The 26747-nt window shown below is 44.4% G+C and overlaps 2 protein-coding genes across 7 annotated transcripts; one reads left to right on the forward strand and one right to left on the reverse strand.

Annotated features, from left to right (window-relative positions):
• The first annotated feature begins 638 nt into the window (after positions 1-638).
• LOC119196718 (serine/threonine-protein kinase WNK1) lies at positions 639-21868 on the forward strand. 4 transcript variants are annotated; one of them, XM_062563123.1, is made up of 30 exons: positions 640-893; positions 2471-3704; positions 8020-8192; positions 8529-8749; positions 10338-10495; positions 11192-11280; positions 11375-11594; positions 11710-11811; positions 11974-12364; positions 12480-12649; positions 12868-12951; positions 13337-13372; positions 13736-13864; positions 14102-14200; positions 15133-15209; positions 15284-15446; positions 15534-15650; positions 15889-16002; positions 16098-16146; positions 16234-16371; positions 16712-17352; positions 17383-17709; positions 17798-17872; positions 17982-18086; positions 18200-18524; positions 18751-18931; positions 19038-19228; positions 19337-19513; positions 19602-19831; positions 20151-21868. In XM_062563123.1, exons 2-30 carry the CDS (start codon positions 2916-2918, stop codon positions 20520-20522), a joined length of 5943 nt encoding a protein of 1980 aa, XP_062419107.1. In that variant the 5' UTR covers positions 640-893; positions 2471-2915; the 3' UTR covers positions 20523-21868. The 4 variants fall into 4 exon arrangements, with proteins under 4 accessions (XP_062419108.1, XP_062419107.1, XP_062419106.1 ...); XM_062563122.1 differs by having other exon boundaries at positions 16712-17709; XM_062563124.1 differs by lacking the exon at positions 13337-13372 and having other exon boundaries at positions 639-893; positions 16712-17709.
• Positions 21869-22668: 800 nt separating this feature from the next.
• On the reverse strand, positions 22669-26747 carry rad52 (RAD52 homolog, DNA repair protein). Of its 3 annotated transcripts, XM_037452672.2 has the most exons (12): positions 26563-26747; positions 26244-26321; positions 25737-25838; positions 25468-25561; positions 25316-25383; positions 25053-25171; positions 24878-24953; positions 24565-24794; positions 23977-24167; positions 23835-23894; positions 23510-23710; positions 22669-23444 (listed from the first exon to the last, which is right to left on the reverse strand). In XM_037452672.2, exons 2-12 carry the CDS (start codon positions 26295-26297, stop codon positions 23383-23385), a joined length of 1257 nt encoding a protein of 418 aa, XP_037308569.1. In that variant the 5' UTR covers positions 26298-26321; positions 26563-26747; the 3' UTR covers positions 22669-23382. The 3 variants fall into 3 exon arrangements, with proteins under 3 accessions (XP_037308569.1, XP_037308568.2, XP_037308570.2); XM_037452671.2 differs by lacking the exons at positions 26244-26321; positions 26563-26747 and having other exon boundaries at positions 25737-26230; XM_037452673.2 differs by lacking the exons at positions 22669-23444; positions 26244-26321; positions 26563-26747 and having other exon boundaries at positions 23574-23710; positions 23789-23894; positions 25737-26231.

The raw sequence follows: 26747 nt of genomic DNA on the forward strand, positions 1-26747 counted from the left end.
TAATAGCTTGTTTTTTATTGGAACCCTATAATTTGTTAACAGGGTTTCAGCTACCAATTGTTTGATCAAATTTTTGTCAAAAACTTTAAAAACACTTAATTTCACAGAATAAATGTTAAACTGTATAAATATATGGTGCAATAAAGCACAATAAACACATTCAATAAAATGTATTATTATTTGATCAAACGAAGGATTGGCTTTTATGTTGTTGTTATTGGGCCCAAGTAATTGTATTTATTATTTTGCTGGAAGTTATTCGCATTCATTAACCATCTGTAAATGATTACAAAAGACAATAAGGGACTTTATATTCAAAACTGATCGAACATATGTAACTTAACAATGTTGTGAATTCATTCAATATTTTTAGTTAAACGTTTTGTGCTGGCTAAGTTTATTCCAAATGAAGGTATCAGTTGGAATAAAATAAAATACGAACACATACCAAATACATTTAAATAGATTTATACTAAACCTTTTTAATAGGCTAAGCGTGACATTAAGAGTTAGTGAATTTTCATTCGATCTATAAATGGCTGGAGATTTGATTCCACGTGGCTTTCGATTGTAGTCACACATTTCGCCATCGTCATAAGGACATTAAAATCAAACCGGTAGCATGAAGGTGGTGTTATGGTTATGAGGTCATTATTTACTGGCGCAGGCGCTATTGGAAAAACCCGTTTCTTCGTCAATATGTAGCAACTGCGCCGCTTGAAAGTGAGCACAGAAATCGCAACTTTTACAGTTACTAATGGTTAATGTGTCCGTCCGACATCGAAGGGGAGTGTACACATATTCTCCTGTATAGGTGCGAAGGTGGATTAACGTTGTGACGACCATTTCAACGTCGATGACCATCTTTTTTGTGTTGTGGATACGATATTGAGGTAGGTTGCTATCTGCCACCCAGCGTAGCTAGCGTTAGGTCGGGAAACACGTACACATTTCACATAGAAAGTGTACCACTCGGCTTCACGTTGTCCTTTTGAACCAGCGGATACGAGTACATTTGGAATGGGCCCCATAACAACAACAGACGTGCTGGCGGTATTAACGTGTGCGATAACGTTACATTGAATGGAGACGGGCAGGAGGTGGGTCTAGCTTCTTAGGCCGTCAGCGAGGCCTGCCTTGCTAACGTTAGCTAGATAGCTGGTTAGCAGTGTGGCGTTTTTGTCAGAGCCCGGTAGGTCTCCTACCGGCGTCATACGTATCCGCTGTGTTAGCACGGCTTGTAACGTTATCCGCTCGGATGTAAACTGGCCCTGGATACGGTTTAAATTGTAACGTTATAAATATATAGTTAACGCTAAGTGTTTATTGCTACTGGTTACAGGGAACTGGTGACGTTCGCTACGCTCGTTAACTGTAACGTTACGCTAATTTGCGAACAACGGAGCCGAATATATTTTAAAAGGACATGACGTGGAACACGTTAATCGTCGGTTAATATGTCACAGGTTAAATATGAGCTAACGCCGGCTAACTAGCTCTATGCTAGCAAGGCTTGTTAGCGAGCTAACAAAGAGCCATTGCTCCTCCTTGCTTTGTATGCTCGGTTTAGCTTTTTCAAATGAATCTGGTGTCACTCTTAAGGCGGTGAAGACATTGGTATGTAACACAAGGTTTTCGCTAAATAATTATGTTTGAATTTAATCACGCCATTGATAATTCCCATTCATGGCAATGTTGTTGTCGTTATCATATTAATGTTCTGACATTGGGGTTGCACTGATAATGGGAGCTATCATGGGAAGGTATAGATGACTAATAACAGTTTAGCAATAGCATCCCTCCGTTTGACTAATAAATGGTAGAAATCTGAAAATACAATCCGCTGCATTGCGGTTGTATTCAGAGTTTAACTTTAGATTTGTCTAGGTATATAGCTTCGTGCAGCTTTAACGTCTACTTTTGATTGGCTATTTTGAGAATGTTCTTAACTATAAATATCCAGACAATCTTAATTAGCAGTTACTTCTGGTGTTAACAGATGTGAGATGTAAAGAGGCTAGTGTGTCATTAACGGATGTGGAATGCATTTGTAAAATGTGCCACATATCATACATATGGATATTGTATTTATTATTTAGATAAACATGCGATCGATATACATTTAATGCCTTACAAACTAGGCAAAGCTGTAAAATACAGTAACACTGCCTGCTAGGTACACTGTGAATGTCTACATATGCCTATGATGTATGTTCCTGGGCAAGATTATTATCAGAGGGGGTAACCATGAGGCAAAAATGATCAAATGATTGTTGCTGTACTCAGCACTAGATGTATAGTTTGTACAAGCTTTGCTTCAAATGAAAGCGGTGCTTTTTAACTTCATGTATATTGTAAATTCTACATGTCTGCTTGTCTATTACACATTTTGTTGAAATCTTACATTATGTTGGTTACTTTTAAAAAACGTGTCAAGCAACATTTTCTTTCTTTCTTTCTTTCCTTGCAGCAAAACAGGACTGAAACACATTCGGCGCTTCTGGCCCTCTATCCTGCGCCTTCAGTAGGAAGATCGGTGCCTTTTGTGTGCCGTGCATGTTTCTTCCCCACCAGTGATTCCTTATGCTTGATAGAAGCTGCACCCTGTGTCTTACAGGATGGATGGTGTGGACTTAAAGAGACTTGTGTATCAACGTCAGCACTCTGTCTTCTTCTGTTCAGTGGTGTTTTCTCTTTTACCATTTACAAGAGAACACCTCCCATCCTGCGCCTCCAATCTTAGCACTATCTATGTAAAGACTGTCCGGAGATAAAAGTTCAAAGAATTTGTATCTCTTTCCCTTTTAAAGCATATATCAATATTGCTAATATAGGCCTACATGGCAGACATGGAAGTCTCATTATTTTAATTTTTCCAGTTAGTGTACCCCCTTACGCTTAGTGTGGGTGGTGGGATGTCGGAAAAGCCAGACGACAAAATGGTGAAGTTCCTGGCTCCCCCTCAGAAGAGTGGAAATGGCCCCAGTTCAGGTTCAGATTCAATGGTGAGTGAGTGCCGGCCAACAGAAGTGAGACGCCGGCATCACACCATGGAGCGCGATCGATGTAACGCTGAACACCGCTTCTTGCGCCGGAGTGTCATCAGTGATTCTAATGCTACAGCATTAGCCCTCCCTTTACCCAGCAAGATACCCACCCCTGCACCTCAACGGGTTCCACAACGGGAAGCCGCCCCCCAGCAGCAGCTGGCTACTCCTGCTGCTTGTTTGACCCGGACTCAACCTAGTTTAGCTCAAAATCAAGAGTCTGCTAATAAACAAGGAGGAGGGGATGAAGGAAAAGAAGCAGCCACGGTGGATGTAGTGCCTTCAGAGCGGGAGCCTGCCATTAAAAAAGAAACCTGTGATGGAGAGGTGATAGGGGCCTTCCCTGCACCAGGCGTGGGAACAGAACTGCCAAGTCGAACAGAACCGGAGAGCAGCACTGAAGTGAAAGTACATCATGTAGACGAGGGGGAGGAAGACGATAAGGACTCTGCCAAGGCACGGGCAGAGGCAGAGCAACGAGAAGCCGAGAAAAAAGTTCAGGACGACATTGAAGAGGCTGAGACCAAAGCAGTGGGAACGTCACCAGATGGGCGTTTCCTAAAGTTTGATATCGAAATTGGACGTGGCTCTTTCAAGACTGTCTACAAAGGCTTGGATACCGAGACCACAGTTGAGGTGGCTTGGTGTGAGCTGCAGGTATGTAACCAAAACCATCATTAATACCAATTACTTAAAAAACTTCCATTGCCCTCAGTTAATATAATATCCGTTTGAATGTTCTGTAGTTGAAACCTCCTCAGTGTTATAGTCCAGGTGAAGTGTTTCCATCTCCCTTTTCTTTTTTGTCTGCCTGTGATATTTGATTTAGTTTTTTAAATCACAATCAGTTTTGCTTAAATTATTCTATGAGCCTTAAATTACTTCAGTTAATTATTGAACCCGTTGTTTATACATATATATCTAATTACACTGTTCTTCTTTAAGATAATTCATCATCTTGCTTTTAATCTGCTGACCAACAGATAGTTATTTAGCTAAAAATCCCAGAGAAAAATGGTAGCTTGACTGTCTGTTCCTGTTTAAGTCACAACATGGCCTCTAGGTATATTTGACCTCATTCACTGCATGATGTTGGCTTTTACCATTACATTTCCACCCCGTCATGAGAGGCCTCACATGGAACCATAGCCACACATGCACACTGGTTTCAGAAAAATGTGCAGATTACAGACACCCTCCCCTCCCCCTCACAAAGACCGGATCAGGCGCATGCTCAGTGCATTCCTGCTCTGTGAATGTAAACTGGGTCACATTCCTGACCGAGGAATCTCCTGTACTAAGTGCAGCAGACGGGCCTGCCAAGTCGTGCGTGTGCGCGTGTGGCTGTTGATTGAAAGAATATTTTTCAGACTTATTGGTTGGCAGTACTGTGATTTAAAGAAGAGATCAATAGAAATGTTTTACAGTTGTTTGACAAAAACTGCTTTGTTTGATTCACATTGTGAGTTCTGGAGAAACCTGATGCTCTCATTTCATATAATTTCTTTGCCAACTTGAATTTCAGTTCCAGAAAACTGTTCCGCTACACAAGCTGAAATCCCCTCACTTTTTTTTATTTTTTTTTTTTTAAATCTGTCCCATGATCAAGTTCTGTGAGTTACATTCCCCCAAGTATCCGAAGGGTAGATTTTGTGGAAAAGCATTATGTTCTTTGGACATCTTGGAAGTAGTGGGAAGTATATTAACACCGTTCTAATTGGTTTCATTAAAAATACAACCCACGTCTAAATAGGCAAATCCCATCAGAACTTGTTTGGCACTCTGTGGGCAATTAGTACAGGCTCATCCAGTAGAATTTCCTATTTAGTTTTTTTTCTTTTTCTTGAGGCCACAATCAATAATGCAGAAAGGAATCAGCCTTAGATCTCATTAGTTCCCTGGGACTGGTGTCAGCTGGAAGGTTTCTCCCCATAACATTCTCTAATCTTCCCTAAATATGTTACTGTAATTGTTATGGTGGTCGTGACCTGAAATGTTCCACATTATCTCACACCATGCCTCACTTGTGGATTGGACTAGAACTTCAAGTTTTATTGAAATTACCCTGGATTATTCAGTCTGGCAAGCCGTCTGTCCATGACTGTATTTCGAGGCGTACACCTTATTCAGCCACACAGAACAATAAGTAGGTCACCACAGCGAGGAAGTCGAGGGGAAGAAAATAAATAGATTCAGGAGCCTCCCCTTTCCTGCTCACTCATCCATCTTCAACCCTGTCTTCTTCCACTCTGTGCCTCCCCACCTCCTCCCACTCCAGTCTTGCTCCAGTAAGATGTGGAATGAAACCCACAGCATCCCCTAGAAAAGGGGTCTTCAACTAAAATGTAAAGGGGTCCAGTTAGAGAAAATTTCTAGAAGCACTGGTCCGGGAGATCATAATATGACTACTTAGTGTGATTAAATGGAGGAATGGAGTTGTATCAACATCTGCATGTAATCAATACACAACTAACAAATCAAATTAATTTAGTACAATTCAGAAACTCTGACAATATTTTATTGTCATGCAAGAACATATGTTCATATATATGCAAGACTGCAAAATATATCATGTTCTCTCAAACTGCATTTAAAAAATATTCAGGAAAAAAATATATATATAAAAACACATTCTAACAATTGAACGGTTTAATAAAATGTTCATACATCCACTTCCACTTTTTTGGTGGAGAATCAGGATTTTAAACCGGGCTTGAATGCATCAGAGCCGTTCTCCTCACGTGGAGGAACTCATTGCGCCTCATGATGGTGTTTTCATGGGTTCTGAGCATATGAGGCACTGGTTTACTGCTGCAGTGGGAAGTATGAACAGAAACCAGTCCATCTATTATCTATGCTCTACTTTCGCTTTCCTCATTTTTCTCACCTGTCTTTCTCTCGCTTTTGCCGTCTCACTTGTCTTTTTATTAAATTTCGCTCTTTTCTTCCTACAATCTTTTTTAAAAATAATTTGCAGCTACCTCTCATCTGTCCGCAGTATGATCAGTATTGTAACTTTTTAACATCGAGACGTGGCGAATATGAATATGATCAGACCCTTTGCTGGGTTGCCTGAACAGGATCAATTTGTCTTTTGTCACTGCTCTTGATGCAAATGTTCCTGTAATTGCAAAACAAGTTCTGAAGTGAATTCAAGCACTTATCTGCCAATAAGGTTTTGGCCTCTCTAATAACCTTCTTTTGCTGTGGTTCCCCAGTTTAATTTTCTTCCACATTCAGCGTAGATGAGTAGTCATAAAGATTGTGAAATGGCTTGGATGCATCATATAGTCATCTGCTGACAGTTTGACTGAAAGTCACCATGATCTTTGCCTCATTAGCATGTGTCACAGGTCTAAAAACGTCATAAAGATATACGGCACTCAATGACTCAGCGGCATTTGGGTTGGAGCAGTTAAACTTGGCTTTCAGGCCCATCAGCTGTTCGGAGCTCAAGCCGTGTGATCTGGAGGCTTCATCTAGCCCTCAGTGTCAGGCTCAGAGCAGGGACCTGACAGAGCCAGCCCATGGCATGATCACAAGGCGTTTCTTCCTGGTCTATTTTTAGGGTTGTTGATTTATTTATGACGCCTAGAAGCAGCTTTGTAGTTACCTGCCATTTGATGTGATTCACTTTGGCTGGAAACCGTTGGCTACGGAGGTGTTCACCTTTTTAAATGAGTAGAGGGCTTACGTAAACATGGCTACATGTTGCACATTACACTTTTTAAAAGAGATTAAACAATTAAATGGGTTTTTAAAAATTAAATTCTGCAGCGTTGCCATTCTGTACATAACTATGAAATTAAACATTTGCCCTATGACTCTCCCACGCACATTCTCTTGCTTCTTCATGGTCAGAGTCCTTAAGGGCAGTCTTTAACAGCTGCTAGTCGTGGCAACGCAGCTATTTAGCGAGCTGACTCTCTGCAGCTGCTGGTGTCCTCTGAGAGCCGCTTCAGGTTTGCTGATTAATAGACACTTTGAGCCTCTCCCTCAAAATGGTCAAAGTAATGCTCTAAGGCCAAGTCTTTTGGGAGTCTTTACAGTCAAACCATCTCAGCAAGTTGTTCAAGCTACATATATGAATTATTCTCTGGATGGGGGCTGAGGTGGGATCAGCAAGACACGGCAGCCTCAGCTGATGGGGAGAGACACCTGTTTGTCAAGCAACGGTGCCCAGAAGATCATTTTTGCTGTTTGCCTTTTGTCATGCATGCTTTTAAGACGGCTATGCAACAGGTTTCCTCTTTGAGCTCCACAAGGACTCAAGAACCTATGGGTGACCTCACAGTGTCTACGTACATATTCTCTAAAATTCATGATTTGGAGTCGTACATCTGAGTAGAGTTGAGTCATCAATCGGGCTGTACGACCCTTCACAAAGGCTTCAGCTATTTTAATTTATGATTTTTTGTTGTTGTGCGGTGTCAGTCCCCTTTTCCTGTCCCTCTCCACTCACACATTTGCTGAATTTAGTGGACAGCCTGGCCTGGGGGGGGGGGTTATACTGAGCGGGTCCAACTTGCATGAACTCGCTGCTCTATAGTTGTACATGCTGTAAATGTAGGTCATACCAATTACTCTATTGTACACAGTCCTGATCTTTTTCTTTTTATCATTTAATACCTAGACATTTAAAACATGCTTTCCTGCAACATACATCAGTTGATTTCTGGTAGGTTGAAATTAATTGGAAAGATAGTGTTTTCAGATTTGCATACATTTTGCTATGAATTATTGACAAACCAATCAACAATTGACCTCTTTTTTTTAATAATGATTGTCTTGGTTTAAGCTTTACTTGGCATTTTTTGACAGTGCCAAAAAGTGTATCTACACACTAATGTTTAGTTACTGATACATTAGTAAAAATAGTCATCAATCCAAATGAATCTGTATATGTGTAATAGCGCAGCCCTCTATGATGATGTGTGACATTCTTAAAGTAGATCCTTTCTTTCTCATGCAGGACCGTAAGCTGTCAAAAACGGAGCGGCAGCGCTTTAAGGAGGAAGCAGGGATGTTAAAAGGACTACAGCATCCCAACATTGTCCGCTTTTACGACTCCTGGGAGGGACCCTCCAAAGGCAGGAAGTGCATTGTTCTGGTCACTGAACTCATGACTTCTGGCACACTCAAAACGTGAGTCTCAAACAAGCCAGAACAAAGGCATTAATACAGAACTCATAGCTTCACTATTTTGATGGGGAAAAAAGCACCATCCTCACTATTGTTTCTAAATATTCAGACCTTTTGTCTTATGTCAGAAAGCAGCATTTGTCTAACTTTGTCCAACTTTGCATGAACTGGTAATATAATTAGTACATTCTGATGACATGTCAGCACAATATTTTTCCGTACAATTTCAAAAACAGCTTTTGCTCTTTCTATAAGTGTACATGAACACACTACATGTACTGCATTGTTTCTGTGCTCCTCACCAGACATGTGAAAACGATGATCCCTTTTTTCTTGCAGATATCTGAAACGGTTCAAGGTGATGAAAATTAAAGTGCTGCGAAGCTGGTGTAGACAAATCCTCAAAGGGCTCCACTTCCTCCACACACGGGCTCCCCCCATCATCCACAGGGACCTCAAATGCGACAATATTTTCATCACAGGCCCAACAGGATCCGTCAAGATTGGAGACTTGGGACTGGCTACCCTCAAGCGGGCATCATTCGCCAAGAGTGTCATAGGTACGACTCCACAGTCATTTCTACCTCGTGGTCCCTTTCACTCAGGGGCAATTCCCTTTTCTGAGGTCATAGTATGTTTGCATTGGAAATGATGGTGTTTTAGAGTATGGGTATCTTGCTTTGGCTTGTTCTTCTCACAATGTGGTTCAAAAAACAGACCACAGCGTTTCAGCTGTCTCTCAAACCACAGCTCAAATGGAGGCCATCCTCTGTGGTGATCTTAGGCAGATAACCACGAGGCTTTCTCTCTTTGCACAGTGACTCCATCAAGTTTGGTCATTGTACAGAATGTTTCTCGAAAAAAAGTTTGTTTTTTTCCCAGGCACCTACTGAATGTAAGTAGCGCCTAACATTTCTCATTGTTAAATATTAATATTATGATAGTTTTCATGCCTTCTTGCAGGCTGACCTGGCCATTGCTTAAGGTATGGCCTTTGCTTCTGTCTTAGACCGGTCTTTGTTCTGTGGTTTGGAAATATGTGGTCTGTTTGCCAATTATATTTATAATATTTAACAACTCTTTTCTATGGGTTTGCCTCAACAGGTTTTTTTTTCTAGTATTTGTCTCTTACTTCCTTTTAAAATATTGCAGGGCTGCAGAATCTTTTTGATCCATCTTTGTGTCCAGGAGGCTCTGCCCACTTTCTCTCTGTCAGCCTTTTGCCTTCGTTTTTTGTTTTTATTTCTTATATTATTATTTTTACTTCACATTCTTGGGTATGTTTTTAAAATGTAGGCTCTAGCCTCAGCTGTGACCCATTTTGCTGTTTGGAATGAATAGGGTACTGCTGGTCATTGAGTAAGTATGAACTTTAATGGGCCTGGTAAGTGTGACAGTGCGCTGTAACACACATCAATATAAAAACAATTACATTCAAATAACTAGTTTTTCTGTGTAAGACCTGAGATTAAATGTAAAATGACTCAATTAGTAGAACAAGGCTGATGTGCAAAGACACACCGCTGAGCGTGGTAGCTAGCTATGGGATCTGCTTCTCTCAGCCTTCACCATAACCATTTTCTCCTGCAGTTGAAGAAGAGATGGTAAGTCAGACTTCAAAAGGTGAGTGTTCTATAAAAGACCATGTGGTTGAACGGTAAGGTCTTGACAAAAGTTGTTTCCATAGCTAGGTCTATTTCCTTTGCAGACGTTATTGACACCCCTTTTAAAATTGACACTGCATCCTGCCCTGGATGACCTGAATATTATCAGTTTGGCTACAACAAGTGTGTTGTGCACATTGGCTTCCTCAGTCGCTTATTTATATCCCAACATGTTACGGTCTTACACAGACAAACACGTGCTTTCTTCTCTGCATTCTAACTGAGCCCAGCCTCTCCTTCCTTTTTTGTTTTCTGTCTCTTTTTTTTTTTTTTACTTTCCTCCCCCTTTTCTTTTCTTTCTTCTCTCTTCCGACTTTCACCTCACAGGTTCTGCTCCAGGAGATGTCAACAGGCTGGTCACCCCTCTCTTCCTCCTCTTCCTCAACCCCTCACGGGTTAGAGGAGCAGAGGGGCAATGGGCTGTGAGAAGCCCACTCAATCAGTAAGGGAGTTCGAGAGTTCTGAATAGTTGTTTTGATTTAAGGTACCCCTGAGTTCATGGCGCCTGAGATGTATGAGGAGAAGTACGACGAGTCAGTGGATGTGTATGCCTTTGGAATGTGCATGCTGGAGATGGCCACCTCAGAGTACCCTTACTCAGAGTGCCAGAATGCTGCACAGATCTACCGCAGAGTCACCAGCGTAAGTCTTTTTTTTCAACACTCCATGTCACCCATCTGCCCTGCCTTCACCTCTTCCTATGTGCCGAGAAGGCTAGTGTCCAATTCTGGAAAGATATTATATTCCTGCTGACACCTCTTTACCAAGCTTACATTACATTTATATCGTGTACTGTTGTTTTTGAGTACATTCCTGTATCTTCCAGATCTTTTCTATTGTCCCAGACAACGTCATAGAGGAGCCTGTTGTTTAACTAGCCCCCCTCATTGAACACACTTGCTTTGGTATTGTGGTGTTACGCCTACATTTAGGTAGTGTCGTCCTTCCTCTGCTGTCGTTGTGCTCAGCTGATCGGCCGGTCCTCCATTTCTCTTTGGCACCTTGCTGTTTTCTGAAGCTAATTGTTCTATTGATCAACTCTCATCTCCTCACCTGACCTATGCCGTATAACTTATTACCCCATCACCTGACATTCTGCAATTCGTAAACACCAGCCGCTAGGAAGCACTTCTTTCTCTTAGCCCATTATTTACTGTTACTGACTTTCTGGCTTTTGAGAATCATTCTCCTACACAAGAGGAAGTTAAAAGTAATCTGGTCTATGAGAAATGGTTTTGTCTTACTACGGTAGAGGCGCTGTAGAAGAACAGCGGGTGAAAAGAAAAGGTTGTTTGACCAGTAGAGTCATTCTCATTCAGGATTCTGTGTTTCCTGTAGGGGGTGAAGCCAGGCAGCTTCGACAAGGTGGCCATTCCTGAGGTGAAGGAGATCATCGAGGGATGTATCCGCCAGAACAAGGACGAGAGGTCGTTAACTCAAGCGCATTTAACAGGTTTAAGGTAGCCCAGGTATCTCCAGGAAAACTTGAATTTGCTGACCGCTCGTCTCCCTCTGATTTAGGTACTCGATCAAAGACCTCCTGAACCATGCCTTCTTCCAGGAGGACACAGGGGTGCGGGTGGAGTTGGCAGAAGAAGACGATGGAGAGATGGTGGCTATTAAGCTGTGGCTGAGAATTGAGGATGTCAAGAAACTTAAGGGGAAGTACAAAGACAACGAAGCTATTGAGTTTTCGTTTGACCTCAACAAAGATGTCCCTGAGGACGTGGCTCAAGAAATGGTGAATTTAACTTTTTTAAATTGCAAAAACAAATGAATATTTACTGCTAAAAAATTAATCTTTTTGTCATCTTGGAAAAGTTTATTGTTTAAATGGTACGTCTTTTGTTATTTAGGTTGAATCTGGTTATGTGTGTGATGGCGACCACAAGACCATTGCAAAGGCCATAAAGGACAGGGTGTCTTTGATCAGTCGCAAAAGAGCACAGCGGCAGCAGGTGGGTCAACGCTCTGCCTCTTGAATCTCATGTTATTATCCCAAAGTGCTTTGTGTGAATTCTGATCATGGTCCTAGGGTGTAATGTACCTGTGGTGTCACGATCTTGTCAATCGGTGCTCTCAAGGGATTTTAAAACCTTTTCCTGTGGGCTGTCTTGAAGGTTCGAGAAGATCAGGAGAAGAGAAGGCTGGAAGAAGAACAACAACAACAGAGTCAGTTACCTCCAGCACAGCCAGCAGCCCAACAGCCGGGCCCGGAGGTGCCTCAGTCCCAGCCAGCGACACAGCCCGCCACTTATGTCCCTCCACAACCGAGCCAACACAGCATGCACATGTCAGCCCAACCTGCATCTCAGCAGAGCCTTCAGGGCTCCATCTATAACACTCCTCAATCAACCCAACTGGCCGGTATGGCACAGGGCATTCCGTACATCCCTCAGTCAACTGGGAATGTCCCAGTAGCAGTCCCAGTACAGGCTCAGAGTGTGACCACCATCCTGCCGGAGTCAGAGGAGTCTGAGACGGACCAGCAACTACAGCACTCCGGAGGAGGTGTGTATCACAGATGAACACCTGCAGCCCACTGAATGATAATAGGATCCTCTCATTTTTGAAGATGATCTTTTGAGTGTTTTCTTAAATTCAACATCTCGTCCACCTCCTACAGCCGCCGTTCTCATGGGAGACAAACTACCAGGTTCCAACATCCGTCCTGAGGTCCAGCCTCCACAGCCTGGAATATCCTACATGTCCTCCCCTCCTAGTCAGCACCTTCAGCCCCAGGCCTCTCTCCCACAGACACAAAGTGACCAAATGCAACAGCAGCAGTTGTCAGCGGTGAGTCCAGCTTAAAATAGGACAACGTATTGTGTGCTGAAGAGAATCATGGGACAACATTGCCTATATAACTAGAATCAAGTTTTTAAATTTGCAGACTAATTCCTTTTTTAGCCCCTTACACTCGTTGGTCTTGGGATGTGATCACCTAAATGTTTGCTTTCTTTTTTGCCCCCCTTTTCACCACAAGCTGTTGTTCTCTTTCTGTGGTGCATAAGGTTCCGCCGCAGCTGCAAGGTGTCCAGTCTAATGTTGGTCCTGCTGCACCCAGCGGCCAGCCTGTTCCAGGGACCACTGCACAGGTAAATGCTGCACAGCATGTCATCAAGTCTGCAAAGAGTAACTTAGACCTCAGTTGCTTAAACCATGGTTCAAAGTCTCAGATCGGTTGCACTTAACAACAAAGTTAATAGTGTCAGGTCGTACTGAACACACTGTAAGTACACTCCAGTATCACTGCAACAAATGTGAACTTCAACCACTCAAGGTCAGCAACAACACTGTATTGTTTTCAGAGGCAGTTGAGATAACACGAAGCTTGTATTCTCTGCGTCAGGTGGCTGCTTAGAAAGCAGCTCAGTTTTCTGAATCCAGAGTTCACCAGTGTCGTTATATTTTCCTTAGCTTTCCTTTTTCCTCCTCCAGTTTCCTACTCTCACCCATTTTGTTATGCTTTGTTTCTTATAGTATGGAGTTTACTACCAACCAACGCTTCCCCCTCAGGTAGATAAAATGTCCCACTTTCCTTTACCGCTTGAAATTACACCCACATGAAAAGAAGAGAAAAATAAACATTCTATATTTTCAAGGATGTTTGGTAAGTTTTGACTTGAACATCGTAAATGGAAACATTTGGTTCCAGACAAAGAATATTACATCAAACAGTTTTAACAAACGTACATGTGTGGACTGACGTGCACATTAGACGTCTCTAATACTCTGTGGTGACATCACCGATGTACAACTTGATGTCCTGTCAAATAGATCGATGCTCTGAGTATTACAGGTAAGTGCATCTGGGTTTGCAATGGAGCCAAATTAAAGCTATAAACAGATTTCCCTTTTCTTTCCCTTCCATTTTCACAGAATCCCAACCAGCAAGTGATGCTGCCTTCATCCTCACAAGCGTCTCCTGCTCAGCCGCCGCAACAACCAGACAGCGGCAGCCTTCTCCAGAGCGCCGCTCTACCGCAGGCTGGAGCTCTGCAGATACAGGTGACACACACACTTCCCCTGCTCCTCCTACACACACACACACATCTATTGGATCTCGCTTACACTGACTTAATGCTTCACCATATTGTATTTCATGCTTTTCTAATTTAACGTTTGTGTCTTTCTAAATGTTTTTTTTTTCTTTTCTTTTTTCTCTGGACAAACAAATGTCATTACGATGGCTGTCCCCTTTCTTCTGCCACTCTTCCTGACTGCTCACTCCTGCATGACTCTTAGTCTTGGGCCAATGACCCAAGCCCTCCTATTCTCTCTCCTCCACTCAACGCAGAGCACCTATACTTCCTCTATCAGGCCTCATGCCTCTCGGTGCTGCAGGTACTTTTGATTGGTGGTAGTGCCTTGGATGTGAGGCATTTGGTTCACACCTCCCTCCCTACAGTTACTGTTCCTTAATATTTTATGTATTGTCTAATAGATTTATAATGAAAAATTAGCACATACTGAGAAACACCATTATACAGCAGATTTAACATTTTGCCTGTGAGGTAAATGGCTTCACTTGTTTTACTCAATCAAGTCTCAGTAGGAAAAATGGCGCCACCCGGTGGCTGGTCTGATGAACATATAATGCCTTTAATGTAAATAGTTTATATATATATAAAAGCAATAAGGTACTAGAAGCTGTACAATAATTCAACAGTTCGAGGGTGTAGCTTGACACCCAGCGAAGGGTCAGCAACCCTCAAACTGCATGTCCAAAATGCATGTGAACAGCATTGGGTCCCGAATCGTCTCATTCATTCACATCGCTCATGACGTCCACCTCAATTGTCGGGTTGCAAAAGCCTGCATTGACTCAAAATGATCATTTGTGGGATTTCTGGGAGGTTTCCAGCGATTGCCACCAAGCTAAAACCGGTCCTGCAAAATGTGTTTCTTTGAGTGCGCTCGGGTCAACCGCAATGTACAGTACATTATCTCAATAATGCACCCCCCGTGACTCGCTCTCAACCAATCAGAACACTGTATTTCATCTACCAGTGTGTATATATATATATAATATAATACATTTACTCTGAGGGTTTAGTTCTGTCCCATCGTGAAATCGTTCAGGGTTAGGCAGACATTTTGAGCCCTTTATGAACCCTTTGTATTTGCAATGTGACATTCAGTGAAAGCACAGACGTTCAACAAAGTAAACGAGGATAAAAAAACCCACATGAAATCAAACAGTACTTATCTATCCAGTGAACAAAGCAATTCTGACAAAAACCCGACTCCTGATCAAAGCGCTGTGTGTGTTTCAGGCCTCGGTGAGCGTTCCTCAGTCTGCACCAGCCGAGCCGCCGAGATCGTCTGTGCTGGTGCCTCCGTCTGTAGAGAGGTGAGAAGACCGTTGTTTTTATGGAGCAGCCCACCGTGGGTCAGACCTCTCTCACGGGTCCCTTTCTCCTTCAGCTGCCTGTCGGATGCTGCCTCAGGTCTCAGTGACGGCAATGACGGAGGCTCCACATCGGGGGGTCGCCACGAGGGACGCTCCATGAAACGTCACCAGCGGAGATCCGTACGCAGCCGCTCCCGCCACGAGAAGTTCGCTAAGGCCAAACTCAATGTTCTCAGCGTATGTATTCGAAGTGATGAGCTAATTCATATTCGGTCTTAAGCTCCTGGTCATGGAAGCAATTTAACTTGAACGACTGCTTTGCAGATCTCTAATGTGGGAGATCGAGTAGCAGAATGCCAGCTGGAGACGCATAACAGGAAGATGGTGACCTTCAAATTTGACCTTGATGGTGATAATCCAGAGGAGATTGCACAGATTATGGTAACAGTGGTTCTATCTGTTTTCACACATCCAGGAATAAAGTCTTTAATGGTTGACTGTTTCAATAAATATATTCAGTATAATACACACAATTTCTTTAAGTATGAACTTTTCTATGGCTGCCATTCACAAAATCCCCATTGAATTTGCAACGGAACAGAAGACGAGAGCAAAGAAACGTTCTTGTTTCACATGGAGCTTGTCACGGTAGTTCAACTTCTTTTGCTGTCTGTTTTAGGTGGAGAGTGAATTTATCTTGGAGAGTGAACGGGAGTCCTTCATCGAGCAGGTCCGTGAGGTCATAGAAATGGCCGATGAGAAAGGACAAGGCATGAAGGAAGGTTTTCCTCAGGTATTTCTTTACAACACCTATAATAATGCATTTCGACTCTCCCCCGCTGAGCGGACGACGTTACCACGTACATTTGTATGTTCATCTCTTTGCAGATGAGTGACCACCAACAACAGCCTCAGCTGTCTGTCCCCATGCTGCCAGGTAAACAAATGTCAGCAGAAAACACACTTTTTGATCTTGATCCAAACTCCTGTCTCACATCTTTCTTCCCTTACGTTGCTCACTCAGGCATTTCTCCCAGCACTACGGCGCAGGTGGTGCATTCAGCAGGCCGAAGGTTCATCGTCAGCCCAGTACCGGAGTCTCGTCTTCGAGAGCAGTTCTTTGGTGGCTCTTCTGCTAATACCTCCTTTGGAGATGAGCCAGGTAAAAAACCATTGTTTTACTTCAAGGGGGATTAACACTGTTCCAACAGTAATGCATTTGGTGCTGCATTAAAATAAGCTTCAAAGGTGCAATGCGTGAGATGTGTCCGGAATTTTAGCATTTAAACTTGAATATTGTGTCTCGAATCTGAAGAATGTACAGTGGGGACATTAGGCATGCAGTGTTTTCTAAAACGAGACCAAAAAGGACAACTTTCAAGGAGTTTGCTGTTCATTTAGTGTTATTAAACAGTCTTTGGTGATGCTCAAAATGATCATATTTACATGGTCATTTTCTGGAATCATTACCAGAATCAATCACTTTTTTTACGTTTCTCTAGGTCCTTCTACGCCACTGGGCCTTTCACTGTCTGCTCCATCTGGAGTTCTCCAGCAGGCTTTCAGTAGAATGAAGCAGGCGCGTGTGGAGAGAAGCAGCACCATCGACCCTCTTCCTGCTGAGCAAGAGTGCATCGAAGCTGGACTCGCCCCAAACACGAACAATGTCATGGCTCCTCCAGAAGCTGCAGCTTCCACTGCTAGCATTACCTTTCCTGGTGGCACATCTACTGCAACATCCTCACCGCCTCTGTCAACTGGGAGGGTTTCCCCACCACCTACATCTATCCAGTCCCTAACTCCAGCCCCTGTCCCCAGTGATCCCAGTCCACCGCCCCAGTCGGCCCACGAATCGGCCCCTTCACAGCTTCCCCCGCCACCCACAGCTTCCACCATTCCTTCCCCATCAGTGCAGACCTCCGTCCCCGCGGCCCCCGGGCCTCATCCGAGTAGTGGTTCTGTCTCCTCTGTTGTCAGTATTGCGTCCAGTAGCACCGTCCCTGCTTCAGAGCAGCAGCCTGTGAATCCATCCATCCATTCAGCACAGCACACAACCCAGTCACCGCCTGTTCCCATTACCCCTCTGACCAGCCAGGGTCAGGTGCAGGGTCAGGGCCAGGTGCAGGGTCAGGTGCAGGGTCAGGTGCAGGGTCAGGGTCAGGGTCAGGGTCAGGGTCAGGTGCAGCCACAGGTGGCGGCGGAGTCGGAGGGAGCGGAGCTCCCAAACAAGACAGCCGGCAGAGACGCTATCCAGGCTCTGGATAAGAAGCTACGGTCCCTCTTTAAAGATCAGAGCTCTACGTCTGCCCCAGTGGATCAGAACACAGGCACGTCCTCTCCTCCCGCCGGAACCTCTTCTCCTCCACCCGGCGTTGCCCTGGTGCCCCCATCTAACCTCGCCCTCAGTACGGGGGCGCCGGCTGTCATGGGGCTCACAACCACCCCAGGACAGGGTATTAACCCGTCAGAACAGACGCCTCCGTTCAAACCCAGGGCGCAGGTTAGTGAGGACTGTTGCATGCAGGGAAAATAAATCCTAAATGCTTTTAGTTATCTGTTGACTTGAATTCCTTCTATTTTATTTTCAGACCTTACCTACTGGTTTGGACCAAGCTTCTACCCCTCCCTCTGAACTTGTGCCCCCATTTCCTGGACCAAATCAGGTGATACCCCCAGCCTTTCTGCTTTTGTAGGTAATAAACATAGTGTAGATGTAGATATGTGCAACGGTGGATTGTTCCTAATATTCTGTTTGCGTGACTCCGGTCACAGAAGCTGCCTTTGGACACCCAGAGGAGAGCTCTGAGCCCAGAGACGGTCAAGGGAGGTCGTCTAATGCAGCCTCCAGCCGCAGGTTTCACTCTGGGACGTTTCCAAGTAAGTTTTTTTTCTTCAATTCCGGCTTAAAATGTGTCTGGTTGATTGAGTCTAGAACCGAAAATGTCTTTAGGTCATTAATATCATTAATATGCTCTCCCTCTCTTTTCCAGGTGTCTGTTGCTACTGATGTTGTGTCCAGCTGTGTTCAAGATCCCTCGAGCATTGTTTCCTCCGCTTCCCTCACGCCGTCTTCTACCTCCTCCTCTTCATCGTCCTCCTCTTCCTCCTCCCCTTCAAGTCCAGAAAATACCCTCCACCGGTCATCCCCTCTGTCCAAAGTAGTCTCTGAGACTGACTCTGGGAATGGATTCTTTCCCATCTCCGCTGCGCCTGCTGCTCAGCCGACCACTATTGGGCGCTTCCAAGTGTCCACGAGCACCAACGTGACCTCTGGGTCGACCCCTGGCTCTAAAGTGGGACGCTTTTCCGTCACAGGCACGTATTGGGTTCAACGATTACCAATTTAAGCTGTCTTTGAAAACATGGTGGGAAACCCTCCTTCAGTTAATTGTATGCTACACTGAGGATTGTAAAATAGTATTTTTCACAGCTTTTATTGGTTTATTGATGGGTGCATTAAAAAGTATTGCAGATGTTTTGTGTACATCATGCGAGGTCCCCTGGCACACTGTTATCTCTAACAAACCTGTGTGTCCCTCAGTGACCTCAGCTCCAGCAGCAGGCTCCAGTCCAACACATGGGTCCAGTATGCAGAACGGACCCTCGTCCTTGACCTCCGATCCTCAAAATGCACACACCATTTACAGTAGTGACACTAACAACGACGACTCTGAGCCCGAGGGCGGGGCTTTGCAGAAAGAAATTAGCCGTCTTAGAGAAAAGTAAGCCACATGTTTGCAAGCCTTCTTCAAGCTGCCTTGACTTCCTCATTATTAGTGTCTATGGGAATACTTTATCATGACTGTATGTCTCATCCCGCTCTCGCAGGCATATGACAGAGATCCAGATATTGCAGACTCGTCAGAAAGAGGAGATCGACGCCCTGTTCACGATGATGGGAAAACCTCCCCCTACTACTGTCTTCTCTCCAGCTGTGGTGATGGGGGGAGGTCGACGAAGGCTAAAAAGCAGAAGCAAATCTACTCGCTGTAGTGGCCAACCCAGTCCCAAACACTCGGGTAAGGACGGCGCTCAAGATGAAGTGAATCCTCTCTATGATGTCAGTGCTGCAGCCTGTTCCGAGGTAAATGTTTACATGATTTTGTGTCTTGTGCTCATACGTCCAGGATCCCCGGCCTCAGCTCAGAATCTTCATGGTCGAGCATCTCCTCCAAAGCAAAACTCCCCCTCATCAACAGAGGCCTCAGAAACCGCAGCAGAGGCGTCTCAAACCGTAAACAGGTCGTCCGTAAAGCAGCTCAGATCCTCCCCATCCATGCCCAGCCTCAGTGGTTTGTCCACAGGTCTGTGCAAGCACTAAAGCCACTCACAGTGCGCCTATGGCATCAATTCCTTGACTTTTGTTTTCTCACATCCTTTCTCATTTACCAGGATCAAGTGGGACCAGCTCTGCAAATGGTTCAGGCCACTGCCAGAACCACTCTACTTCTTTGACCGCAGCAACTGGACCCGCTCCTCCGTCCTCTCACACACAGAAGGGCAAGGGCACCTTCACTGATGACCTGCACCTACTGGTGGATAACTGGGCCAGGGATGCCATGAGCCTCTCCCAGGGCAAGAGAGGACCTAAAACTGGAGCACCATTGCCACTGGGCCATGATGTAGGCACTCAGCACCATCTCTTGAAACAGCCTCCTCTGCTATGCAATAAGAAGATAGTGAGCTCCCAAGCCACAGCTAATCTGGAATTCTGCTCCATCAAACAACATAACGTAATAGCGTAGTTCTACATACATAGTATCTAGTACAGCACATATCTAGCAACTCTTGGGTAGCTTCAACAGCATAATGGAGTAGAAGCTGGGGGCGGGGCTTAGCAAAGCGTGAATTGTGGGAGCCTGGGAATGGGTATTGAGAGGAGAAAAAAAGGTTCCTGCATATTCAGTAGTAACGTCTACTTCTCCCCCCCCACCGTTCCAGGTCATCCCTCCAGCCAACGGGGGCCGAAAGTTCTCAGCTCCCGGCTTCCTCTGCACAACACTCCCCGCGTCTTCTAGCACCACGTCCACGACGTCGACCCATCTCCCCAACCCAACCAATCCCTCGGTCCCTTTGGGGACCCGTAAAGGCTCCCTGGGTCCAGTTGCACCGGGGTTTGCGTTTCCCTCGGCCCCATACAGCGCTCCTCAGTGGGCGGGACCCACAGGCACGTGCCAGGTCAGCATGCTCAACTCCGCACAGTCACTAACGCAGTACCAGCCACCTACAACAGCGTCAGGCTACCACGTGGGAACCACAGCAGCCCCCCAGAGTTCAGTCTGCCACGGAGGGTCCAACCTGAAGCCCACGTAGCCCAGTTGTAGCCCTCGTCCCCTCAGACGGAGGACCAAACAGGGCAGACAGTTGAAGAAGAAACCACTAGCTCGCCTTGCAGTCGGCTGGTAAACTGGCTGCATGTTGTGTGGCTTTTTTATTTTAATTTCAATTTTTATTGTGTTTTTTTTTCTTTCCTGTAATAGAGTTGTGTGGTTCACATGCTCTCAGACAAGAGACAGCTGTGGTGATGGGGGGAGGTCGACCAAGGCAGAACAGAATCTGTCCGGCAATTTGAGGCAGTGTGCAATACACATCCACAGCACAAAAGTCTCAGACTCACCGGCTGGTCGTGTCCGGTGACGTGATGACCCGAAGGCGTGACCAACGGCAGCCAAAGAGGTTGCAATGTCGTCATTCCTTTTGAAGAGAAGGTAGGGTGGATTCTGGTTCCCATCCTTACTATTAAGACTTTAAGCCCTACTGGGACCCAAGACGGTTAAACTAAAAAACACACACACACACCTGGACAAACATTAGGCAGATTTGGGATGTTGGTAAAGTAATCTCAGAGAGAGTGACGGGGTGGGAGAGACGTGAACAGAAAGTAGGAAGTGAGTGCACCGTGGGTGTCCTAGACGCACTAGCAAAGTATAACTGGTTGAGTTTAAGAAGACAAAGTAAGTTAGGACGGAGTGGAATGGATAGGTCTGCAGCATGAATACATCCCATCGCTACCTATTGAGTAAAATGCAATAATGGCAAAGAGTAGAAAAACTGTCCCTTGTAACTGTGGCCTTAATCCCCAAACACATTTAAACATTGACTTTGTACATAGATATTTCTTCACTGGGTTATGATTCCATGTTTTGTGTATTTATGTCCCTGTGAGTCTGGTGACATCGTAGTTTGAGTTGTGCATCCATACAGGTTTATTCTTCACGTCTGGCATGTAAACACGCATTGTCCTGGTGTTGACCACCATTCAGTGTGCAATTGGAGAGGTGATGCTGCTGAAATCCCATCCTGTTTTGAGGGTTGTTTTTACTTTATTTTATTTGTCTTTTTGTCTTGTTTCTCACAAGAATGCAATGAGAAACCCAAATTGAGCCATGAAATAACTTATCCAGAATCTGCTTCTCTCCCATAGAACAATTGTTCTGGTTTATCACTATAGTATTTATGGAGGGTTTCGGTTCCTTGCACCTCCCGGTTGTTTACAGAGGTCACACAGCTGGTAGTGAAGTCGGGTCACATGACATCGCTCTGCCCATGACATCTAGCCGTCACCTCTCAAATCACAAGTGTTTGGGGTGCTTTCTTTCTGTGGTCTGTTTTTGTATGCGTATATTTAATAAAAACAAATGTTTCTTTATGGACCTGTATTCAGCCATCAGATGTTGATGTTGTTTCACTGTTATTATTAAAGGTGGTTAAACATGTAGTTAAATAAATATAAAAAGTGCAATTGCAGGGTTGTTGATGGTGTCCTACTCAGGAGCAATCCTGTTGTTTCTGAAGCTCTTCTCTGACGGCCCAGCCCTCCTTTCTATTGTACCGTATCTGTCAGTGTGAGGTAGACGCTTTCCCGTAATGCTCCGTCACTAGAGCATGATTGTGGTGACCCATTCTACGTTCTACACACCTGTAAACATGAGGAACACTTTAGTGCCTTGCATCCTCACTAATGACAAGTTCCAACTTTACTTCAGAAAACCAGTAAACCAGACACGCTGCAGGGGGGGTCCAGCTCGGCGTATGTGACACTAAAACGAACAAAGAGCACACTGGGAAATGTGAAGGTGTCTGTTCTCGCCACCGCTCTATTTGATGGTTGTGTATTTAGCGGTTTTCAGTTATCATTGAACCATTTTTATTAGGCCAGTAGGATTGGTCAGCGTCCCTAATGTGATCAACAGGTGATCCTAACCGCTCAAAGTCAATGCCTGACCTTGTCATCGGAGGGGGGGAGGGGGGGTCGTATATATCTGTGGAGGCGATTTGTGCTTGTTCAAGCTGTGAGGGAGCTGTATAAACGTCATGCTGGCTCACCTTTTAGTTTCACCACCTCACGAGTGCCGTGCTGTCATGACTTTCGCCTGCTCGTAGATTGGATGAATAGTTAAAAGTTCTCTAGAGAAAAAATAAGTTACTGCAATGCAGAATATGCAATGTTTGAAGGGACTGAGGGGTAACTGAAACATCTGCATGCTGATGAGGGTTATTGCTGACTTCAATGTTTTTGATATTGAAATATTAGATCTTTTTTTTCTTTATTTTTTGCCTTCCTGAAAGTGATCAAAACGCGTTGATCTGTTCAAATGTTATTCACTAATATCAAACTATCAGGATATGGTTTCTGCATGCTAGCTTCACACATGTTTAATCTTACAACTGACAACCAACTCACAACTGGCCACTGTACAGCACAAGGTCACGACAAAGCTCTTTAAAGGTCCATATGCTACCATCCGTAACGTCACCTGTACAGTACTGTTTGAGGCTACTGACACGCAAAGGTATCCGTTCAGCTCTTTATTTCTGACCTGTGATTCAGTGTCAGTTTTGTGTATGTTTTTCACATTGTACAAAATGTAAAAACAAATAAAAATAATATCAATTAAAAGTTATTGTCATGCTTATTGGGCTTAATTACAATTGTGCTATTTTATTATTTTCCTCACTGCTCTCACAACTCTTGTTGAAAAATTGACATTTTAAGGCATTGAAAACCTAGTTCTACAATACTTAAATGATGAAGCCTGATTCCTCTACAAAGAAGTAGAGAAGTTGAAAAGTGTATGAAAATTAAACTTATCAATTGGCAGCAATTTATTGCAAATGTAACAATGTAAACACTTTAAAAAAAGAAGTGAATTTAACTGTGGAACATAAAATCTCAGGTGTCCAGTCGGCGTTTCTTCATGTGCTGTCCTTGTCTGTGCGGACTGACGTCTTCACCTGTGACGTTGAAAAGGTAGATTTAGAACTGCAACGTTCATCCGACAGTTTCCCGGCAGTCTCACCTGCTCGGGCCGGGTACTGGTTCTGATGTGGAGGTCTGCACAGCGCCGCGTGCGGTGGGGGCTTGTCCGTAGTTCTCTGAGGGGTCTTGCTGCGCGTCAGCATCTTGTGGTTCCCGGGCGTTCCCGGTGCGGCCGCCCTGTGGACCGGGACGTCCAGCAGGTCGATCCCATCCAGAGAGAAATCCCAGAGCTCAGGATCGTCTGCAGAAAAAAAAAAGCAGAAAAAATTAAAGCGGACGTAGTGACTGCTGATCGGTGAAGAGAGACCGGTTTCCTCACCACGAGGTCAGAGTGTGTGGAGCCTTCTGGCGGCGGCTAACATAACCTGCTAAATGCTCGTCCCTGCCGCCTGGCTTCCTGTGTGCGGTGCCGACGTCTTGAAGACCTGGCGGAATGGATACATCTTAATGAAAAACCCTCCTACACTTTAAGAAAAAACAGAATGACATCACTCATGAAGCTCTCACCTCCACCTGAGGCTCGTCCAATAGTCCCCTGCATGTCCTCGCACTTGACCTGACCCGGTATCTGCTGCAGCTTCCTGCTCTCCATCTCTCTCCTGAACTTCTGTTGAAGCTGCTGCTGTCGGAGCTTTCTCAGCTGTTTGGGGTCTGTGTGCTCCAGTGACCCGCCAACTTTCACTGAGTCACGGTCAGGTCTGGGAAAATGGAGGTGATGAGGCATGTTTGGATGATGTATGGATGAAAAAACAAAGTAACCACTAACTAACTGAACCACGTTCATGGCATCTAATGAAAACACTTAAGGTCTAAATTTCTTGCTATAAATGCATTTTGAAAAAAACACTTAAAATAGTCAAGTTAACGTTTGTGGGAACTCAATTAGTGCCTTTATTTTCTAAATTTAGGTTTGATTTACATGAGTGACTGTCTATCAGCCACCTGCCTATGTTGGAAGTCAAGCATTATTCAAAAACTATACTAATATATATATATATATATATATATATATATATATATATATATATATATATATATATATATAGAGAAAGGGTTCAAATAAAGCATTTTCCACACTTAAAACGTTGTGCGTACTTGGAGTCATTGTCGTCACTCCTTCTGTCAGCGGCGCCGGCAGCATCCGGAGTGTGAACTTCTGGATAGTTCTGGATGTGGTTGAGGACTCGCGGGTCCAGCGGCGTCCTCCCAGAACCCACAGCAGATTGAAGCTTCTCCTCTTGGAGCAGACTGGAGTACCGGGCCTTCTCCACTAAGGGCTCACCCTCGCAGCGCTTCGTCTTTGCTGGGTCTAGAGGAGGAGGAGGCTTTGTGTAGAGGAGGACATTCAGAACCCAAAAATGCTTTGGAATAAGACAAAATGTTAAAATATTATAATACTGTGGCAGACCTGTTTGGGGATCTTGTTAATGGCTATGAGATATTCTTTATCAAGGATGCAGTTTCCAAGAGCATTACCGAAGCATCTAAACAACACCAGAAAAAAAAAAACATATTTTAGTAAGATTGTATATTCAAAATTATATTTCTTCCTGTTTCATAGAGAAGACATGAAATTCCAGTACTTCAGTGCCCTTTTCATGCCGTCTGTGACAGCTTCCTTTCTCGCCTTTTCCAGCGCCAGAGCTTTGGATTTCAGTCCTTCACTGACCCCGTACCCGACATCCTCATGATACGCCCCGTCCTGGAGGAAAAGGATCACACAAACTCACTCAAGAAGCAGGAAATACAGAGGGGTATTCTAGTCTAATAATCTTGACCAGATGATTCACCATATACAGATATTGTTAAAATTCAAATAAATACAGTGAACTAAGAATCCTCTTACCTTCAGTTGCACTTTGACAAATGCACTCACTCCAACATAAAACTTCCCGTTGATGATGTCTATAAAGTCTGCCAAATAGACGTGTTTTTTTAGTGTGACATCATTTGGATTTAACAGTGGTCTTTGCTAACAAAAAGCTCCACGAGTCGTACCGACATTCTGCTGAGAGATGGAGTGAGACCATCCGTTGTACCCAAACATCTCATTGGCCAGGCCGATTACACGATGCCCTTCTACATAGCAAACCTGGAAGAGTCCATTAAAGAGTTGATGTGAAAGTGAGAGGGGTAAAAGTCAATCACATGCACTGTTTATGTTTTGCTGGTTGGGAACGACTTCAATGCAATGAGAGTGCACTTTTGCAGTAATTGTGTGATTATCACATAACTGACACAAAAACACGCCTGAAATAAGGACTTGCCTTCTGTCCTCCTCCAGCCATTCGGCTGCTGATGTACTCTGGTCCCAGCTTCTGTCGCAGAGCTTTGTTCACCGCATCCTGCTCCTCAGCTGTGTAGGTACACTGACAACAGAGTACACACACCAGGCATAATAAAGGGTGTAGGGTGACTCTGAAGGTTTTAAATGTGATATTCATCCACACAGTTGATACAATATAGTTATATATTGTACCTGTTTAAAAAATAGTTAGGAGCGATGCATTTCAAAATATTATCAGTCTGCTCAGCACCAGCTGATTTTTGCAGCCAATTATGCATCGCTCATTCTGAACCCCTTTCCCAGCATGCACTGGGTGAAGCAGATGTGCGTCAGTTACTGATGTTGTGCTAGTTGATTTCCTGCACAGCTGAGGCTCATTTAGAAAGAATGAGCCGGTCAGAAGTGTATTGGTTTCATGGCGTTGTGCTACCGGGGTGTTTCTCTCCGCTCCGGTAACACAACGAGCGCAGCCGAACGTCCTCGTTACCTGTCCGAAGCGCGTCGGTGCAGCGGAGCTCCTCTCCGCCGGCGGGTCGGACATGACTGCACAGATCCCCTGCCGTCCCTAAAATGAACAGGCATGTGTACTTACTTAATGTTCCATACGTGCATATGTTTCTAATTAAACGTTAAACGTGAGCTGACTCGGTCGGTACGGGTCAAACCAAAGATGTAACTTAACGTTAACGTTGTAACGAGACAAGCTAGCTTAATGCTGCGGCTTTGAGTCAAATATTACGTTAGCAAAGACCGAATGTCGTTGTAAATGGACGATAGTTAATCCATTCATATCCACACAAACTCACCAGGTAGTTCTCAAGAAGTTCCTCAAAACTGGTTATAGTGTTAAAATGAGTTTAGCGGTACGTTTGCTACATTTTAAACCAGATTGAAGGTCTTAAACAAGAAGAACTTCCCGCGCGGTCAGCGGAGGAGGAGTTAATGCTGCCTTCACGTCCAGTCGGAATCTGAAGACTTCATTCAAGTGTTT

Source organism: Pungitius pungitius, chromosome 6 (genome assembly GCF_949316345.1).
Source record: "Pungitius pungitius chromosome 6, fPunPun2.1, whole genome shotgun sequence".
In the NCBI taxonomy this organism is placed as follows: domain Eukaryota; kingdom Metazoa; phylum Chordata; class Actinopteri; order Perciformes; family Gasterosteidae; genus Pungitius; species Pungitius pungitius.